General features: G+C 39.0%; 1 protein-coding gene across 4 annotated transcripts in view; it reads left to right on the top strand.

Annotated features, from left to right (window-relative positions):
- The window catches only part of ROBO1 (roundabout guidance receptor 1), a 541,331-nt gene that overhangs the window by 138,357 nt on the left and 386,231 nt on the right, over positions 1-16,743 (top strand). For 3 of the 4 annotated variants that reach the window (XM_068691128.1, XM_068691134.1, XM_068691152.1), the window contains exon 2: positions 15,899-15,982. The exons of the other annotated variant lie outside the window; for it this stretch is intronic. In XM_068691128.1, coding sequence (XP_068547229.1) covers positions 15,899-15,982 — 84 coding nt within the window. The remainder of the gene's footprint in view (positions 1-15,898; positions 15,983-16,743) is intronic. 4 annotated transcript variants of the gene reach the window in all.

Below are 16,743 nucleotides of genomic sequence, written 5' to 3'. Positions count from 1 at the left end.
CACCTCATGCTGTCATACAGCAGGTGAAAAGCTCCAAAACACAGAGGTTGTCAGTCTATGGGAACAGCGCTGGTGTCCTCTTCTCCCTGTACTGACTCCAGCTTTACAGGCTTTTATTGTGGAGCTGGAAGCCTTGATGGTGAAAGTCTGAAGAGAGTAACATTTTCCAGAGAACTTGACTCAAACCCCAGCTCTGTTTCAGACCTCAGTGTGTGAAATGGAGATGACAACAGAGCCACTTCAGCTCACAGGGCTTTGGAAAAAAAGTATGTTAGTTCACGTTTGCAGAACTTCTAACAGCAGTGACTGCAAGTTTGTTGGTTTGGAAGAAGCCAAATTCTAAGGCAGTGTTTGGGCTTCACTTACTATAAGGTCAGGTCACTTAGGAAAAGGAAGCTATCTTTATTTAGAGCAGTGCTTGGAATATGTATTCACAACAAGGAGAAAACAAATATTTCGTGGTTGGTTATTGATTGAGCATCACCTGTTCCATGCACTGGAAGAATACTTTGGCATTGTCACAAAATTAATGACAAAAACGTGGCTGGTGAAGCTGTGGGCAGATCAGTTGTGCAGATTCACTTCTACAGTTTCCTGAGTTTCAAGTTTGTGGCTTTGTGACTGTACAAGAGTCTTTTTACTTGCAAAGATTTTTGTTCTGGGGTGAGGGCGTTGTCATGTAACTGCCTATTATTTGGTGCCATTGGCTAAAATAACTGGTCACGATGTAGAAGGAATGTGTATCTGGTTGCGCTCACTTCACTGAGATCCAGGCAGCAGCTTGCACTGTTTTAAATGTTTGGTCATTATCATTTTATTTCCACTCTCTGTGAATGCCTGCAAAGTATAAAGACAGGCCAATCCGACTTTCAAGTGATGCCTTTCTTCTCCCCAGAGCGATTTCTGAGAATATTGGAGGGATGAAAGCGAAACCGTGGTGTTTCCATCCCTCCAGACATTCTGGATTTCCCCCTCCCCGCCTCCTCCCTCGCAGCAGCAGCAGCAGCAGCTGCAGCTCAGCTCCGTGGGCCCCAGCCAGGCTCTCCCCAGAGGCGCTGCCTCAGCCCCCTGACCTCCGCAGGGCTCGCAGCCCCAGCTGCAGCCGCCGGGGGCTCGTGGCGAGCTCGGGTTTTCTCGGTGGTTGAGCACTGCAGGAGACAACGGCCGGATTTTATTCAGTGTCCTTGCAACAGGAGATCTGGTTCTGTTTTCCTCAGATATCTGTTTCCAGTTTTTAGAGTCATAAAAATACAAAAGAAATCAATTGTTTCCTTAAAAGGAGCCACAGACTAAAGCAAATGTGCTTGCTCTCTCGCCCCTTCTCTCTCTGTCTCTCTTTTTCTTTTCTCCACAGAGCTTAAAGAAATTGTAAGATAAACTTACATATCACCTCACAGCTTCCCCACTAGGGAGACCTTCCAGCATCTAATGGAAGCCCGTGTGAACGCAGTTTTCACAAAGATGGGACTTCAACTTTGTTTTGTTTTCTGCTCACATCAGCCAGTTTGAAACATTGGAAAAAATGACAGGGAAATTTAGGCTTGATTGGGAAAAAAAATGCTATATAGAAAGAGATTTATAAATGAAGAAAACACTGTAAAAATCTGCATAAGATTACATTTTCTAAGCATGAATAATGAAATAACTGACTCACTCTATCTACAAATCAAGGTCAGATCATTATTTGTGATGTTTAAAAGCCTATTAAACAAGGAGGGTAGAAGAGTTCCATGTTGTGAAAAGGAAATAAATAAATAAAACTGGCAGTGCTTACAGGATTTTTTAAAAGACATATTTGGTTGGTAGTGTAGTATTAAATATGTTGTGCTGTGTTTTAATCACATACTAGTCCAGACTGCTTTGTACCTCTAGTCACAGATTGAAGCCAATTGCACAAAGTGTGGAACATTCATTCTCCCTCTGGAAGACGGATCATTTCCATTTGTCTCACTGCTTGACTTTTCTTCAAACCGGCAAATGTTAGGGTGGAAGTCATGTGCTCTGTTCTTTACAATTCAGTGAAAGCACAAAAACAAACTCCATATGATGCCTGTCAAATCAGATGTGCATAGAAATGGCATGTATTTTCCCTCTTCTCATCTTCAGATACTGGTAGGCTGGGGTAACCATGATCTCAGATTTCATCATTATTCTCCAAGTAATCAAAGGCTCCCAAGCAACCCAGTACTCCTGAGTTTATCATAAAAGTGGCACTTCACGTGTATCAGATCCTCAGCTGATATAACGCTGTTGAAGTCTGTTTTAGTTATTAGTAATACACTACTTCCAGGGATCATTTAGTGCATATTATGCCGTATTTCCCACTATAATTCAACGGATATGCCCTGTAACTTCAGTACATTAAATCTACTGTATAATATTCATTCTTAACTGCACCTTCAAATATTTGTCAAAATATTTTCCTCTGAAATTAATATCTTCTGGTTACTTTCACCTTGGTTGGATGGTATATAGAAAAAAATGAATACAAAAGAGAATCAATACAGTCATTAACTGACTTGCCCACTGGATATGATAAATGAGGGATCAGCTTAAATTCAGCTAAATTTTAATTCTATACTGATAGAAAAATCTTCATATGATTTCTTTTTCTTCTTTTGAATAGCCTTTTTTTTTTTCAATTTTAGTATGATTGCTTAGATTGTGTAATTGGAGCCATGTCAGTCATTCAGATTTATGAAATGTGCAGTTCATGTTCAGAGTAATAATTCAGATTATGTCATGTAGGAAAAATCAATCTGATTTGAGATAGGAAGGGCTTGAAAGTCTTTTATTTTAGCCTAGTTTACTACAGAACAAGGTTTCTGTTATTGCACAGTCTGCATCTGCTGGCTATCCTTCTCCAGACTCTTCTGAATTCACTTGCTAATCTTAACCACAATCACAAATAAAGGTGGCAGCAGTCTCAAAGCTATGTCTGTACCAGTGGACCTGAGGTGCAGTTACATTTTGTCTCCATATTAGGTTGAGATCTTGCCACACGCCAACTTCTCTCTGACCACTTGGTTTCCTTGAGAAAGATACCTGTGTCTGGAGGTGGCAGGGAAACCAGTAAAGTTTTGTCTAGGACTCCGGTTTGGCTGACTGAAGGGCCAGGACCCTGAGACATGCTCAGCCTGAATTTAGTCAAACATAATTATGTTCAAGTTCCAAGCTAATGAGAAAAGCTTAGGCAGGAGCTTACCTAGGGAGCCTTCTTAGGCATGAGTGCCAATCAGTGTAATGCCAGTTAATGTTCGGTTGATACTTATGGAAACATTTTTTGTGTGTGTGTCTTTGTCTAGAGTTGATTTTTTTCACCCAGTTTACCTTGTATCACCAAACATGACTTTCTTTATGTTGTGTATATCAATGCCTTCTTATCTGAGACTATGCACATTTTCAGAAATAGCTATGAAATAACAATGAAATAGACAATTTGTCATATAGCAGTTGAGCAAAATAAAATCTGTAGGGAAAACATCCTAGGTTATTTTTATTTTCATTATATTATTTCCAGTGACAAACGTTTGTTTTCATTGCTTAATATTTTATAGCTAAGGAAAAATCCTAAAATGTTTAACAATTTTAGAAGCTTTTGTTGTAGTATGCTTGAAACAACCTTTATCTCAGACATGAACTCTCTTTCACTGACTTGCTTAAAGCTCCAGTTGTATTCAGCTTTGAGCATTTAGATACACTTGCAGCATATTTAAGTCCAACATTTTGCATCCAAGATCATATCACGTCTCCTTGGTCACTCTCTGGTCAGAGAAAAACCACACAAGTTTCAGTAGAGTTAGATAAATTGTAAGGCTTGAATAATGGGAATAATTTGGTAAACTCAGTATGGTTTCTTTTGTTTTAAAGCTTAAATTTCCTCATCATCTTTTGAGGCAAGTTTTTTTTCTTGTTGAGATGTTAAATTGGTGTAATAAAACAATACTAATCTACTTTGTGTTTAACTTTCTAACCAGTGTTCAATGTCAGATCATTTTTTAGATGGATTTGTTATATGATCCAATGTGTTAGTCTCATTTTTTCATATCTAGCACCTTCTGAAATTACAGTGTTTCTCTGGGAATTTTCTGTAGTCTGGCCTCCTAAAATGAAAGTGAAAGATGATTAATTGCCTTTAATATGCTAAATATACTTTTCTTTCTCTATGTTCTTGTGCTTTTGTTTTGTTCTCTTAGGTTTATTTTTTCCACAATCTTTCTTACCTGTATTCCCAGATAAGTCACTGAAATAAATTTTAAGTCTGTAAAAATCTTAAATGTTTTTTCCATTTCAGTCTATTTTATGGTAGAAGCTTAATACACTACTTAAAATCATCTTGCATATAACTTGAATTATTTAATATTGTCATGTGATGAAGTTCCAAACTAGCCAGATTGTTACCTTAAATTTAGCAGTAGTAATAATATTTGAATGAATTGTGAGCCACCACTTGTTTGCAACTGATAGGCTACATGCACAGATCTGGTTCTACAGCTCCATATTTATGAATGACTTGATATTCTGGTGTGCTCTGCTATGTGGTACATTTATATTGTGTTCCATGTCTTTCATTTGAAGGGCAAATATTAAAGGGTCATTGCAATGACCTAAAGTTTTCAACTTAAAACCTAGCCTGATTATAGGTTTCCCCAATGGCTAAGTAGGAAAGGTGTTGCCCACATGGCTGGGGGTTGCTAACCCCACTGCCACTGAGCTGGGGTAGCCCTGGGTTGAGGGCTAATTGCAAATTTGGAAAGGGACCTTGAGAGCACCAGGGCATGCAGGAGTTTGGAGGGTGGCTGGTGGCCACCTCAGGGCTCAGCTTGCTCTCACCAGGAGCCCATGGGAGGAACCCCTGGGGGAGTACTTGGGGTCAGGTTGGAGCCAGAGTATCGCCTTCACTCTTAGAGTTGCTGTGCTGGATCCCTAGTCCATAGGAATACTTTTGACTTTTATCCAGGTTGACACATTAAAATTTGCTGGTGAATTCTGCTAGAGGCACTTGAAGGCCCCAACAATATGGAACCAATCATGCTCAAAACATATGATATGTGTAATATTGCTTCAGAAGTATTTTTTGTTTCCTGCTCAAAGCAGCTGCACCAACACATTTAATGAAGGTAGGACAAACAAACAATTGGGGGTTGCTAAAGCAATTTTTCTTTCTTCGAGCTCTCACCCTTACTTCCTATACATTGTTATACTTCAGTCCAGAGATATTAAAGCTGTGACCAGCAACGATACATTTCAAAAACTTTCTATAAGTAAACCAGACCCAATATATTCTTAGTAATCTGTACTTCCCCTTTCAGTTATTGCTGTGATGATAAATGAGTCCCTTACTAAAAGAAGTAATTTCCTGATCACCAACATTTTCTGGCTTTGCTTTTTAAAGGTGGCATAAGTGTTTCCTTGCATTTGCTGTTTTGACGTTGTTCTGCATATACCAACACAAATTTTCTGATACCAACACAAAGTTTCTTATAAGGTTATGTCTTATTGGGCAGTTTATCTGAAATGTCCAGTTACTTTTGGGCATGGATATGTGATTTGGTCTGTCTTTGTCATCTTGATACCCTTATTCATCACAATTTTGACGTGGATGCTTTTGTTATTTACACTGGCATCGCTCTCATCATATTTGTGTAGTTTAAAGCATATCATTTTTCAGCGTTCATTCTTTATTGCTTTGGGCTCTCCGCTTTCAGTTACAGCTCTAATTATTTCAGGAGTTCCCATGGATCTATTGAAGGTCTTATTTTGTTTCAAAATTAGTGCCTCTAGCTAGTAATTCCTGTGCTCAATGTACACAATATTACAAATTGACAATATCTAGAGATATCTGGAGATCCTTGTAAACCCAAGTACCCCTTGCTGTGTTGTGTGATTTCTTATCTGGTATTAATTTTGCAGAGCTGAATTCTGACAAGATAGAAGAGTTATTGATTGTTATCCTCCTTGGCTATTTCATTTCATCGTACTTCTATTTTGTCTGGAGTTTGAGTTCATAAACTTGGAGTAATTTTTGACCCGGTGCATTCTTTTGTGGCTGACATTAATCACCCTGAGAAATGGGATTGCCAGCTGGAAGATGCTAAAGTACTACTGTAAAATATTAAATTAACTTACTGCCATTCTGTGAAACTTTCCTGGTTCAGACACTGAATTTTTAAGTTGATTGGGACATATGTGTATGTTTTGTTATGACCTAGATAATAATTGCTAATTCTTTATTTGTGGCTCTTTCTCTCGTTTCCCTGAAGTATTCACAGCTGTGCTAACAGAGCCCTGAATACAGTCAATGGGAGCATTTTGCTGCTTTAACAAGAAAGGACTTCAGCCTAATATCAAATTTTCCAGGCAAATGCTTACATGCTCAGTCATTTGTTTTCTTAAGGATATGATTTTTACTAGCAAGTAGTCAGCTCAGGTAAACAAAGAAAGGAGGAACACCTGTTGTACGGCTTCTCTTCTCTCCAAGGACCACACTTTAAAAACCTTTGTAGAATGCATTTCATTGTGTGGTACAAAAGCAGTAGCTCTTAGGAAGAGCTTTTCAGAGAGAACCCCCATGATCTAATAACAAAAGACAAAACCTTCCTTGAAGTACTTACCTCTATTAGTATGGATAAAAGAAAACATTCTTTGGATTAAGAAAAAAAGTTATATTGCAAGTGAGAATCATTTGATAGCTCCAGCTAATTCACTGTCTTGGAAGATTAATAGGAAAGAAAATTCTGGACAGACTTGATTTACTACTACTTTGTGTGCCTATGTATGTGTGATTTGATGACATTTGGAGCTTGCTGTAAATTTATTCTTATAGAGCTGTACTGATTGACATGGTGTGTTTTTCAGGTCCATCTCTTGTTTACATTGCAGTTTGCCTTTTTTGTTTGCAGTGTTCACTTCAAAATCATCACTGTACATGCTAAAACCAAACTACTTTACTCTTAGTCTGCAAGGATTTTAATATCAAACTATGACAGGGTTAAAACCTCCTTTTTTTAATTGTCAAATCACCCCATAGGATATGGTGTTACCAGGTTCTGCTTTGTGCAGAAGACAGGCTAAAATGCAACACAAGTGTCTTTAAATATGAAAGAGAGAGGGCCATCAGAGCCTGCCATACCTGCAGGCTTCTGCATCATAGCCAAAGGTCTGGGGCTGTGGAAGTCTAAAAGGAAGGGAACGCCCAGAGGAACAACAGCAGGATTTGTTTCCATGAGGCTTCTGTATGATAAAGACTAATGTATGCTCAGCATTGTGTGGCTGAAGTCATGACTGCAAGGTAGAGAACATGTTGGCAAAGGTGATAGGAAAATGGTTCAAAATGCTGTCCTTGCAAAAGGAGGAATAAAAAATAAAGAACAATGTCGCTAGGAGCGTTTCCTGAATAATGGGCCTGGGATTCTTGTAGTATTAAGGAGACATTCTAGTTGCTGTACCAGATTCAATGGGCTTGCTTAGTGTACCAGTGTATTCCCTTGCAAGGCAGTGAATTACTGTAAATACGTCCATTCTTTCTTAAAAAAAAAAAAAAAAAAAAAAAAAAAAAAGCATTGACAGACATTGATTTAATATTATTCTTCATGCTGAGTTCTGCAGATAGGCTTATAAAACGTAAATGACACAGCTGCATTTCACATATATATTTGACAACTCAAAAGATGACTGTATACAGAAAAGCAAGGGAATGAGGAAAAGCTTTCTCAGCTCTTAAGCTGTGTAAATTCAATGTTCATTTTTACAGTAGTTTTATTTTAAATCATGTGGCTGCAAGGCTATTGGGGTTGGTGTGTTGAATTAGTTCCTCAAGTGTCATTGTCCGTGACAGAGTCATTAGCAAGGAAAAATCATCATCTTCCTTAAGTTTATCACTCAACTCAAGAAAATAAGGAGTAATTAAGCACTGTGGGTTCTTTGCAGGTTTAATTCCTGTTCATGGGGTAATCCCATGCTCCAGTTCAACAGTAAAGAGAAAATGAATCTGATTTTTAGCAACTATATTAGGGGTAGCTACTTAAAAAAGCTGCTGCATAATTCAGGCTCAAAGCAACCTCACACAACTGGAGTAACAGAAGCAGCAGATTCATGGGTTAAAGCCTGAAGGACTGGGTGTGGTCTCCTTGAGGTGATTACCATGGGGTTAGTTGATTAGTTATTGCAAGAAGTCCAGTGAGTTTGGAGGATAGCACAGGAAGCTTGTGAAACCTGTTCTTCAGCTATACTTGGTTGCATGTATTTAAATCTCTTGATAGTGGTTCCCACAATCATCAGAACTCACCTGAGAAACATCTTAGTTCTCATAAGGAAGAAAACTTAATAAGAGAGCCAATAGGGGAAAGGACATTCCCTAAAGCAAGGTCAAGTTCAGTGCTTCTAGTGAAAGGAAAATGCAAATATTGATATGAAAAGAAGTTAAGGAGTTGGACTTGATGATCCTTGTTGTCCCCTTCAAGCTGGGAATGTTCTGTTCGGTCCTCTAAGAAATGCACGCCCACTCTTGCACATCTGTTGTATTGAACACAGTCAAGATGATGGGCGAGTACTTCAAAATAAATTATTCAGTCTGCATTTTCTGGAGAAAGCTTGCTTGTTGCCTTAAAGAAGAAAATCCTGGTATAAATCCATTTATGCTTCCCTAGCACATAACTGCTTGTCCTAATTAATCATAGTGCCTCATACAGGCTGGTGATGTGTCCCTACATACCCCTGCAACTAAAGCAGCTGAGCTGCCATCTGTTAATGTGCTACCAGCACCACTTCATTTGCCCAAGGAGCTGTTGCCTTCAGGTTGGTCTAGAAAGAATGGGAAAGAAATGGCAGCAGATGCAGAGCAGGAGAGGGCTACAAGCGATGACCCAAGAAGTACAGGAAAGAGCTAAGAGAAGGCAGGATGGGGAAGTTCGGAGAGGACAATTAAACAGAAAAGATAGGAAACATCAAAGCCTTCTTATAGTGCATACTTATGTGCTCGCTGATAAATATCAGGTTTTGAGAACTGTTAAGCTAGAATTGTTGCCATGGTTGTATGGCTTCCTGTATGATGGAGCCCATGTAGAACTTCAGCTTCAGAATTGGAAAGTAAGTAATGCAGAATTAATAAATAAAAAGAAAAAACATAATTATGGTACTCCATGGAATGCGTTTGCTGGGCTTTCACTGAAGCTACTGCTGGGGGAGAAGCCCAGTAGAGAGAAAAGCAGCACACTGAGAATTCACAATTCACTGCCCCACTCCAATGGGACAGGGGAGGAGAAGAGAAAGAGTAAAGGCAAGAAAAATTTGTAGGCCAAGGTGAAAAAAAAAATAATAACTGAAGAAGAGAGACAGAAAGAGACAGAGAGACAGCTGGAAGTCCTTGCCTAGTTTTTAGTGATTTAAAGGCTGTTATTGACTGTAGCATGGAAATGAAAGGAAGGAAAGGTGTTTAAATAGCATTTACTACTGGGTTTCTGTCAGGATTTTAGTCAATATGCATTGTTCTTTGAAGACAATTGGAAAAAAAAATGGTGCTCAAATGGTTAAATAGAAGCTTTATTTGTAGTTGTTTCAGAAGAATCTGACCCAAAGGGTTGTTTTTTTACACCATGAAGTATATATGTTCTCATCAGAAAATTCTCTCATGCCTAGTTGATAATGTGTCTGTACCTGTGCACAAGTGTACTTTTTTGTTAACTTACTGGGTTGCTAGACGATACTTGTATAAGCTATTAATAAAAAGCATCCTTACATTTTTATTTCCAATATGCTTGAGACAAATCCTCAGATTAAAGCCATTATGTGAGAACAAATTCTTGTCTTTTTCCCTTAGCTTAAACCTTTCTTAACTTTTAAGATAGGGCAGCTGAGCAGTGTAAATTTTAATGAAGAACTCCCTAATTACTTGCAGATACCTTCAGCTAGTGAAAATGGTCGTAAGTCCCTTGAGTAACCTGATTTAAAGTAGTTAGAAGGATGGCTGAATGTGAGTATATCTCTAAAAAGTTGTGCTGTTAAGTCTTATTAAAATAATAGAATATTTCCCTTCACCTAATATAAGACATCAAAAGGGATATCCTCCAGATTAATCAGCCATATGCAACATAGGCTTCTGATATAGAACTGTGTTTGGAAAGCTGTGATGGTTTAAGAGTGGCATGGTTATTTCCAATTCTCCCCATATATTTGAAGTTTTTCCTTTTCATTCCAGATCAGAAGAATAGGTCTAGGTGCTGGAAAGTTTGCTCGTATTTTTTCTGAATTAATGTATAATTTTATGTATTATTTCACTTCACAGAAGTGAGTTATCACAGATGCATTAATTTAGTTTAAACTATAGATCTCAAGTACTATCCTTACTTAACTTTGCTTTGATAACAAGATGTTTTGTCATTACAGATAACCAAATGATGAAATAGAATTAAGTATCCCTTAAGACATATTATATTATTTTACTAATGTAACTTCAGTGAAAGCCTAGATAAAATCACAGTACTGAAAAAAACAGGCTACTAATTTATTTCCTCATCTTAGTCTGTGGTTTGTGGCCAGAGCTGTTTTTTTCTGACGTCTCTTCCTGAATTCCTCTAGATCACTAGAGAGGAATCAATGGGAATCGATCCAATTTGTAGAACACAATTCTAATATTGATAGTAGTTTATATTCATTTGCTTCACACTAATCTTTTATTAATGTTCATTTGCAAAATGCTGTTCATGCTGTTTCCTCCAAATGTTGTACCCCCAGGCAGATGATGATAGTGAAAGTCAGAGAAACTTAACAAAAAATAATGGAATTAATGTTTTGGAATTAAATAAAGCAACAGTTTTGTACTCAGACATTTTTCAGTAAGTGGCTTTAACTTAGATAAAGTATGATCACTGTAGTATTTCAGACACACACGATTCCTGCAGTAGAAAGAAGTTGTTGTGCCTGTGAAGGTCTTTCCAGCATTTATTTGTGTCATGGAGGAAGATGTGCTGGGGCATCAATACTGAATCATTTGGGGACTTTTAAGGATGCATCTTCAATAAGACGTGGCATATAGACATCTCTTCCTGGTACGAAGGAAGCAATAACTAGTAGCATTACTTTCTGTTCCTGGTAGAAAAAACATCAGTGGTGACCTTGTGGCTTAGCCCCAGTGTGCAGCTCAGCATCACACAGCCGCTTGCTTGTTCTCCCCATGTGGGATAGGGGAAGAATCAGAAAGGTAGAAGTGTGAGAATCTGGGTTGAGATAAAAACTGTTTACTACAAGGTAAAGCAGAAGCTGCACACCCAAGCCAGGTAGAAGAAGGAATTCCTTGACTGCTTCCTTCTGGCAGGCAGGTATCATCCACTTCCTGGAAAGCAGGGCTCAGCATGTAGGACGGTTCTTTGGGAAGACAAACACCATCGCTCCAAATAGCCACCCTTCTTCTTTACCCCATATTATTGTTCAGCACAATGCCACATGGAATGGGACATTCCTTTGGGCAGCCTGGGCCAGCTGTCCTGCCTGTGTCCCCTCCCAGTTCCTGGTGCACCCCCAGCCTCCTCGCTGGCAGGGCAGCACCAGGAGCTGGAACATCCTTGGCTCTATGTGAGCACTGCTCACAGCTGGAACTTCAGTGGGTTATCACTGCTCTTTTCATCAAAAATCCAAAACACACCATTGTGTGAGCCTCTATTGAGAAAATTAATTCTGTTCAAGCTAAAATCACGACAGACCTTCATATAAATAGTTGAACCATGTCTAAAAGAATGTTTAATACAATATTTGAGGTTAGGGTTGCACCAAGCATGTGAATGTAAGTAGCTGTGAAAGTAAATGTGAATGATAGGTTTAAGGTGTTACTAGGCAAGGCAATGAAAAGCAAGTATTTAGGATTTGGATTTTCTGATAATTTTAAAAATAAATAAAGATGTGTAAATGAAATCATAAATGGTGTTTAGTGGCTACTGTGGCAGTCCAATAAAATACAGTAAGTTACAGATTTTTAAGTGGAAATTTCATTGGAAAAGTTTCCACACATTGACATAAATTTTCTGGTGCTATCCATCTTCAGTTGGACAAATTGTTCAGAACTTTTGTGATTAAGCCAAATCCTCCTGCTGCTTCACAGGTGGCATCTGTGCTTGGGTTGCACTGACTAAACCTGAAACCCTTCCCCTAAGAATCTAGACCACTCACTGTTGGGAAACCTAGAACTCTCTTACCAAGTCAAAATACATATACATATTTTTTAATGCCATAACGTACTTAACTGAATGAATGGTGGCTCCAGAGATGGCCATGGAAAGAGTAAAGGAGACTTTTTTCATCATGGTGAGGGGCTCCCTCTCTCAAATGAGGCACAGCTCAAATGCTTCTCCTGTGAAACAAAAGTGTTACAGCAACTGATTAAAAAAAAAAATTTTTTTTTTTCCTTTTTCTTTGGTGGTCAAGACTTCACTTTTGATCCTCCTCTTCAAAAACAAAAACAAAAAACAAACAAAAAACACTCCTTTTACTTAAAAGTAAAAATTGTTTTCTGTGTAATTAAATGCTGTGTCTTTTTGTTTCTTTTTCCTTTTTTATATTTTAATGAGTCAACCAATTACTGATTAGCCATCTTTTAAAGGGTAAGTTTTATTTCTGACTTTTCTGAGCAGTTAGTATGTCGGAGACCTTGGTTTAAATTCCTTCTGTCTGATACAGATATTCAACCAAGACATATAATTTTACTGGAGGGTTGTTTTGAGGGACATCTCTGTCAGTTCTGTGAAACCTCTACCCCTTTTTATTATTTTGAACTTGGCGAGAGCCCAGCTGTACTGATTATGGCATTTCTCTGAGGGATGGGACTCTGAGTTCAGCCCCTGCTTTGAGTTAGACTGAGCTCTAAATTTTTCATACATCAGGTGAATCAGTTCCAGGCTATCACATTCATTTCTTTCACTTATTGGTTTGTTTGTTGTTGTTTTTGTTGTGTTTTGTATTTGTTTTTCATGGTAATTCGTTCAAAAAGTGTAGTCATCTAAAATTATTCATAATGTTTAGCAAAGCCAAGTGGAAAATCACCTGATCCTACAGCAAGGAAGTCATGAGAAAATAGATCACATCTTAACATCCAGGCCCTTTGCCTCACAGTTGACAGAATGCCTTTGTGGCAGTCTAATGGTGAAATGTGTCATTTCAGTCAGTGGTACTTACTTCTTTTAACAGGGACTCAGAAGCAAAGGAATAGCATTCAGCTCAATGCAGGGGTCCAAAGCCTTAAATACAAGACTTGAGTGCAGAGTACTCAAGTACTCTGAAGGATAACTTCAGTGAAATGGGGAGAATTCACCCGTAGCAAGTACTGGACTTCAGTGATATTGCTTAGCGAAGGCAGTTTCCACACATGATTTAGCATTAGCTGAGTAGCGTGTTTCTTATGACCAGGCTGAAAAGTAGCATTTCTCAAAGAACGTGAGAGGGAATAATGTCTTGTGTGCTTTTGAATCATAAATAGTAAGGGTATGGTCGTTAGCAAATATCACATATGATATATATCAGTAGTGTTAAAAATGAGACTAACCTCCTCATTTCCATCACCAGCAGGGACTGAAGGCAAGATTTTCATGCCTAAACAGCTGCAAGTAGTTGTAGCCTAGGTTTAGAGCTTCTGCTCTCATGTCCTGTTGGCTGGAGTAAATATAGAGTCCCTGAAATGGAGACTGCTCATGTTTAAAGCCCACAGTGAGCCTCACTAAAGGTCATTAGCAGTGGCAGTTTTGTGAGAGGTCTGCTACACAGAGGGTTGGCCCACTGTTGGGAATGCCATGTCTTAGAGAGCATCTTGGTCAAAACAGGCCAATTAATTTAGTAATCGTATTTTGCACATGACGGCATGCCTTAGGCTCTCATGTAGAACACACCAGGAGTTTTCGGTGCATCTCCTTTCTTAATCATTTTGTGTAGTGTGCAGTTAAATCTCCTAGAAAGCAATTCATCTTTCAGAATGACGATCGGCAGGTTCATTGCTTGAAATCCCAGTCTGAGCTTTTTCTAGTTGGCTATAAACAGTTGCCCAAAAGAAAGTATGCACAGGCTCTGCCTCTTCATTTAATAAAAAAGTCCTATCCTTCTGTCCTTCACTGCTGTAATTTTAAAACTCTGACCCAATCAACCCTTGAATGCAAATAAGAGAGCAATCCGGAGAAGCGGTGTTGGAACCGTCACTCTACAGCAATTTTCAGAGCAGGCTTTAAAGATGTACGTGACATTGGCCATTAGTGAGCCAGCTAAGATAAATGGACCAATAAATGAACATATTTCACTTTTTTCATCTGCCAAGATGAAACACTATCTTGGTGTTTTTTTTTTTTTTTTTTTTTTTTTTTTTTTAATTTGCACAACAGTGATTTAAAAGGCATGCTGTCAGTTCTTTTAATTGACTATTTTTTAAATAAATATTTTTTCCAGTGCATCCGCTCAACTGGATTGATCTGAGGATTTTGGTTTTCTTTTTGCTTTCCTTTAAGAATTCCTTTAAAAAGCTATGGATTTGTGAGGATGCTGTCTCTCTAAGAGTACTTAGCGGACAAATGGAGAATATAAATGTTCAGCATCACGTTTTAAAAATTACATTGACTGAGTAAGTAAAATTCTGTGTCCAAAAAGAAAAAACTGCTTATGTTTTTTACAGTTTTGTTTCATACATAGTTGCTTTAGGATTTTTGTGAAGCCAAGATGATTTTTAATAGCAAGTGTGTTTTATTGAAAAGGAACGTTTACTTTCAGTCATTATGGAAGTCCAGAATATATGCCTCTGTGTGTGTGTGCGAGTAAAACAGATCTTCTCCTATTCAGAGTCTTTAAAATCATTAATAAATTGCCTGACACCTGTCAACAAGAAGAAGAAATGCAGCCTATTGTGGTAGTGATATCTTGAGAACAGATTTGCTTCTTGCCGCTTTTTTAAACAAAATACGAATGTACGCATTGTGTAACATCAAAAGTAAATTAAAAAATATAATTAAAGTTTAATTTGCAGTTTCACAGCTACAGACAAGTCAAAAGATCTAGTGATATTGACAACAAATTCCTTTGGGTTGTGTGCTGTTTTGTTTTCAGAGCCACTGGGGTTTTTATTTTATTTTTTTGCTTTGAATTATTTAGTTCATTATTATGAGTTACCTTCACAATGCTTTGTGGTGTTTTGATCAGCAATTTATCTTGGAGACTTAAAACACATGTCCATTCATGTTTAGCTGACCAGCTGTCTTTCTTTTCTTTTTTTTTAATGTGACATTAAAATTGAGTGTTTCCCTGCAAGCATCTTTCAGCTCAAAAAATGCGTCCCACTTCCTATGCTGCGTAACTGTTGCCCTTTCACAGAGGAGCCCTGCCCCTCTCTCTTGCCCCATCCTCCAGGAGAGGTAGAGCAGCCCCCCTTGCTTGCCAAGGCACAGTCCCCCCTCCCCGTCATCCCCTCTCTGCTAAGAGGTGAAGTCCCCTGGGTCCGTAATTGCCAGGAGATGAAGCGATGATGGCGAGTGATCACAGTCAATAGCTTTGATTAACAATAAGGTGGAAAATTAGCAATGCTAGCATTCAGCTCCCCTGCCTCCCCGTCCCCATATGCTCACCACAGCCTGCGCGGGCTGGTGGGCTGGGTGGCCACCGCACAGCTCAGGCAGCAAAGTGGGAGCTGAGGTGCGGGAGGAGAGCTGGACAGGGCAGAGGGGGACAGCGGGCAGCATTTGGAGGCCCAGGGCCATGCTCTCGGCCGCCTTTCACTGGGCAGCACCATGCAGGCGGGGGAAGGACGAAGTGTACCGTGTGCTGGCACTGTGGCTCTTGCTGTCATGTGTGGATTTAATTGTGTCTGGACGTGTTTTGATCGAAATGGCAACTCCTGTTACTCCTGTGACCCCATCAGCAGCTCTGGTGTTGTTTCCGACAGACTCCGACGACCTAGAGAGGGGAAACGACAGCGGGACACCACTCCCCACCTCTGATAATGGTGACAATTCGCTGGGCTACACAGGTAGAGTGCAAATTTCCAAAATATTCCTGACTTTCTACTTCTGACACTTCCCACCTTCATCTGCTATTACCACCTGTACATAATTTTTTAACCATCGTTACTAGCTGGCTTTCTTTCACCATCACCCTAGAAGTTCAATGTTATTAGAACTGTTGGGAATTATTGTGCTTTTTAACTAATCAAGATGACTGTCTTTTATTGTGTGTTACAATACATTTCAGTTATTTAAGTGTTTAAAGTCTTTTTCTATTGTTGAAACAATGCACTCATTATTTTCCTTCAGACTGTGTATATTAGTGCACAAGGCAATCTATCATCTCAGAACAATTTTTCCAAAGACCAAAAGCAGGAATTTCTCCATAAGGTTCTCTTAACACGCACGCACACACTGCCTGCACTACTTAATTTCTGTTGTAAGCTGAAGTGAAATATGTTGCAGCAGGGAAAAGAAGTCCAAATGAAATTAAAATGTGCTTGGAGAAGAATCTGTTTCACTGACTTCTGTTTTGCATAAAATAGAGAAATGTGTCTCTAGGCCAAATAAGAGCCACGGATAAGCAGCCTCCTGTGGTGTGGTGCTGCAGGGATCTTTCAGGGACCCAAATCTGCAGCTCCTCTGCACAGTGAAGTGACACCCAGCTCCAGGAGCTGTGCTGCTGACCACAACCTGGGCTCAGCTACAGAACTGCCGAGCACAGAGTTTTCATGAAAGACTCGTGCTCCAGAGTAGTGGCAGGCTCTAGACCTAAATAACTCTTAGA

The sequence above is a fragment of the Anas acuta genome, chromosome 1, assembly GCF_963932015.1.
Source record: "Anas acuta chromosome 1, bAnaAcu1.1, whole genome shotgun sequence".
Lineage (NCBI taxonomy): Eukaryota > Metazoa > Chordata > Aves > Anseriformes > Anatidae > Anas > Anas acuta.
This window is presented reverse-complemented; position numbering and strand designations above follow the sequence as displayed.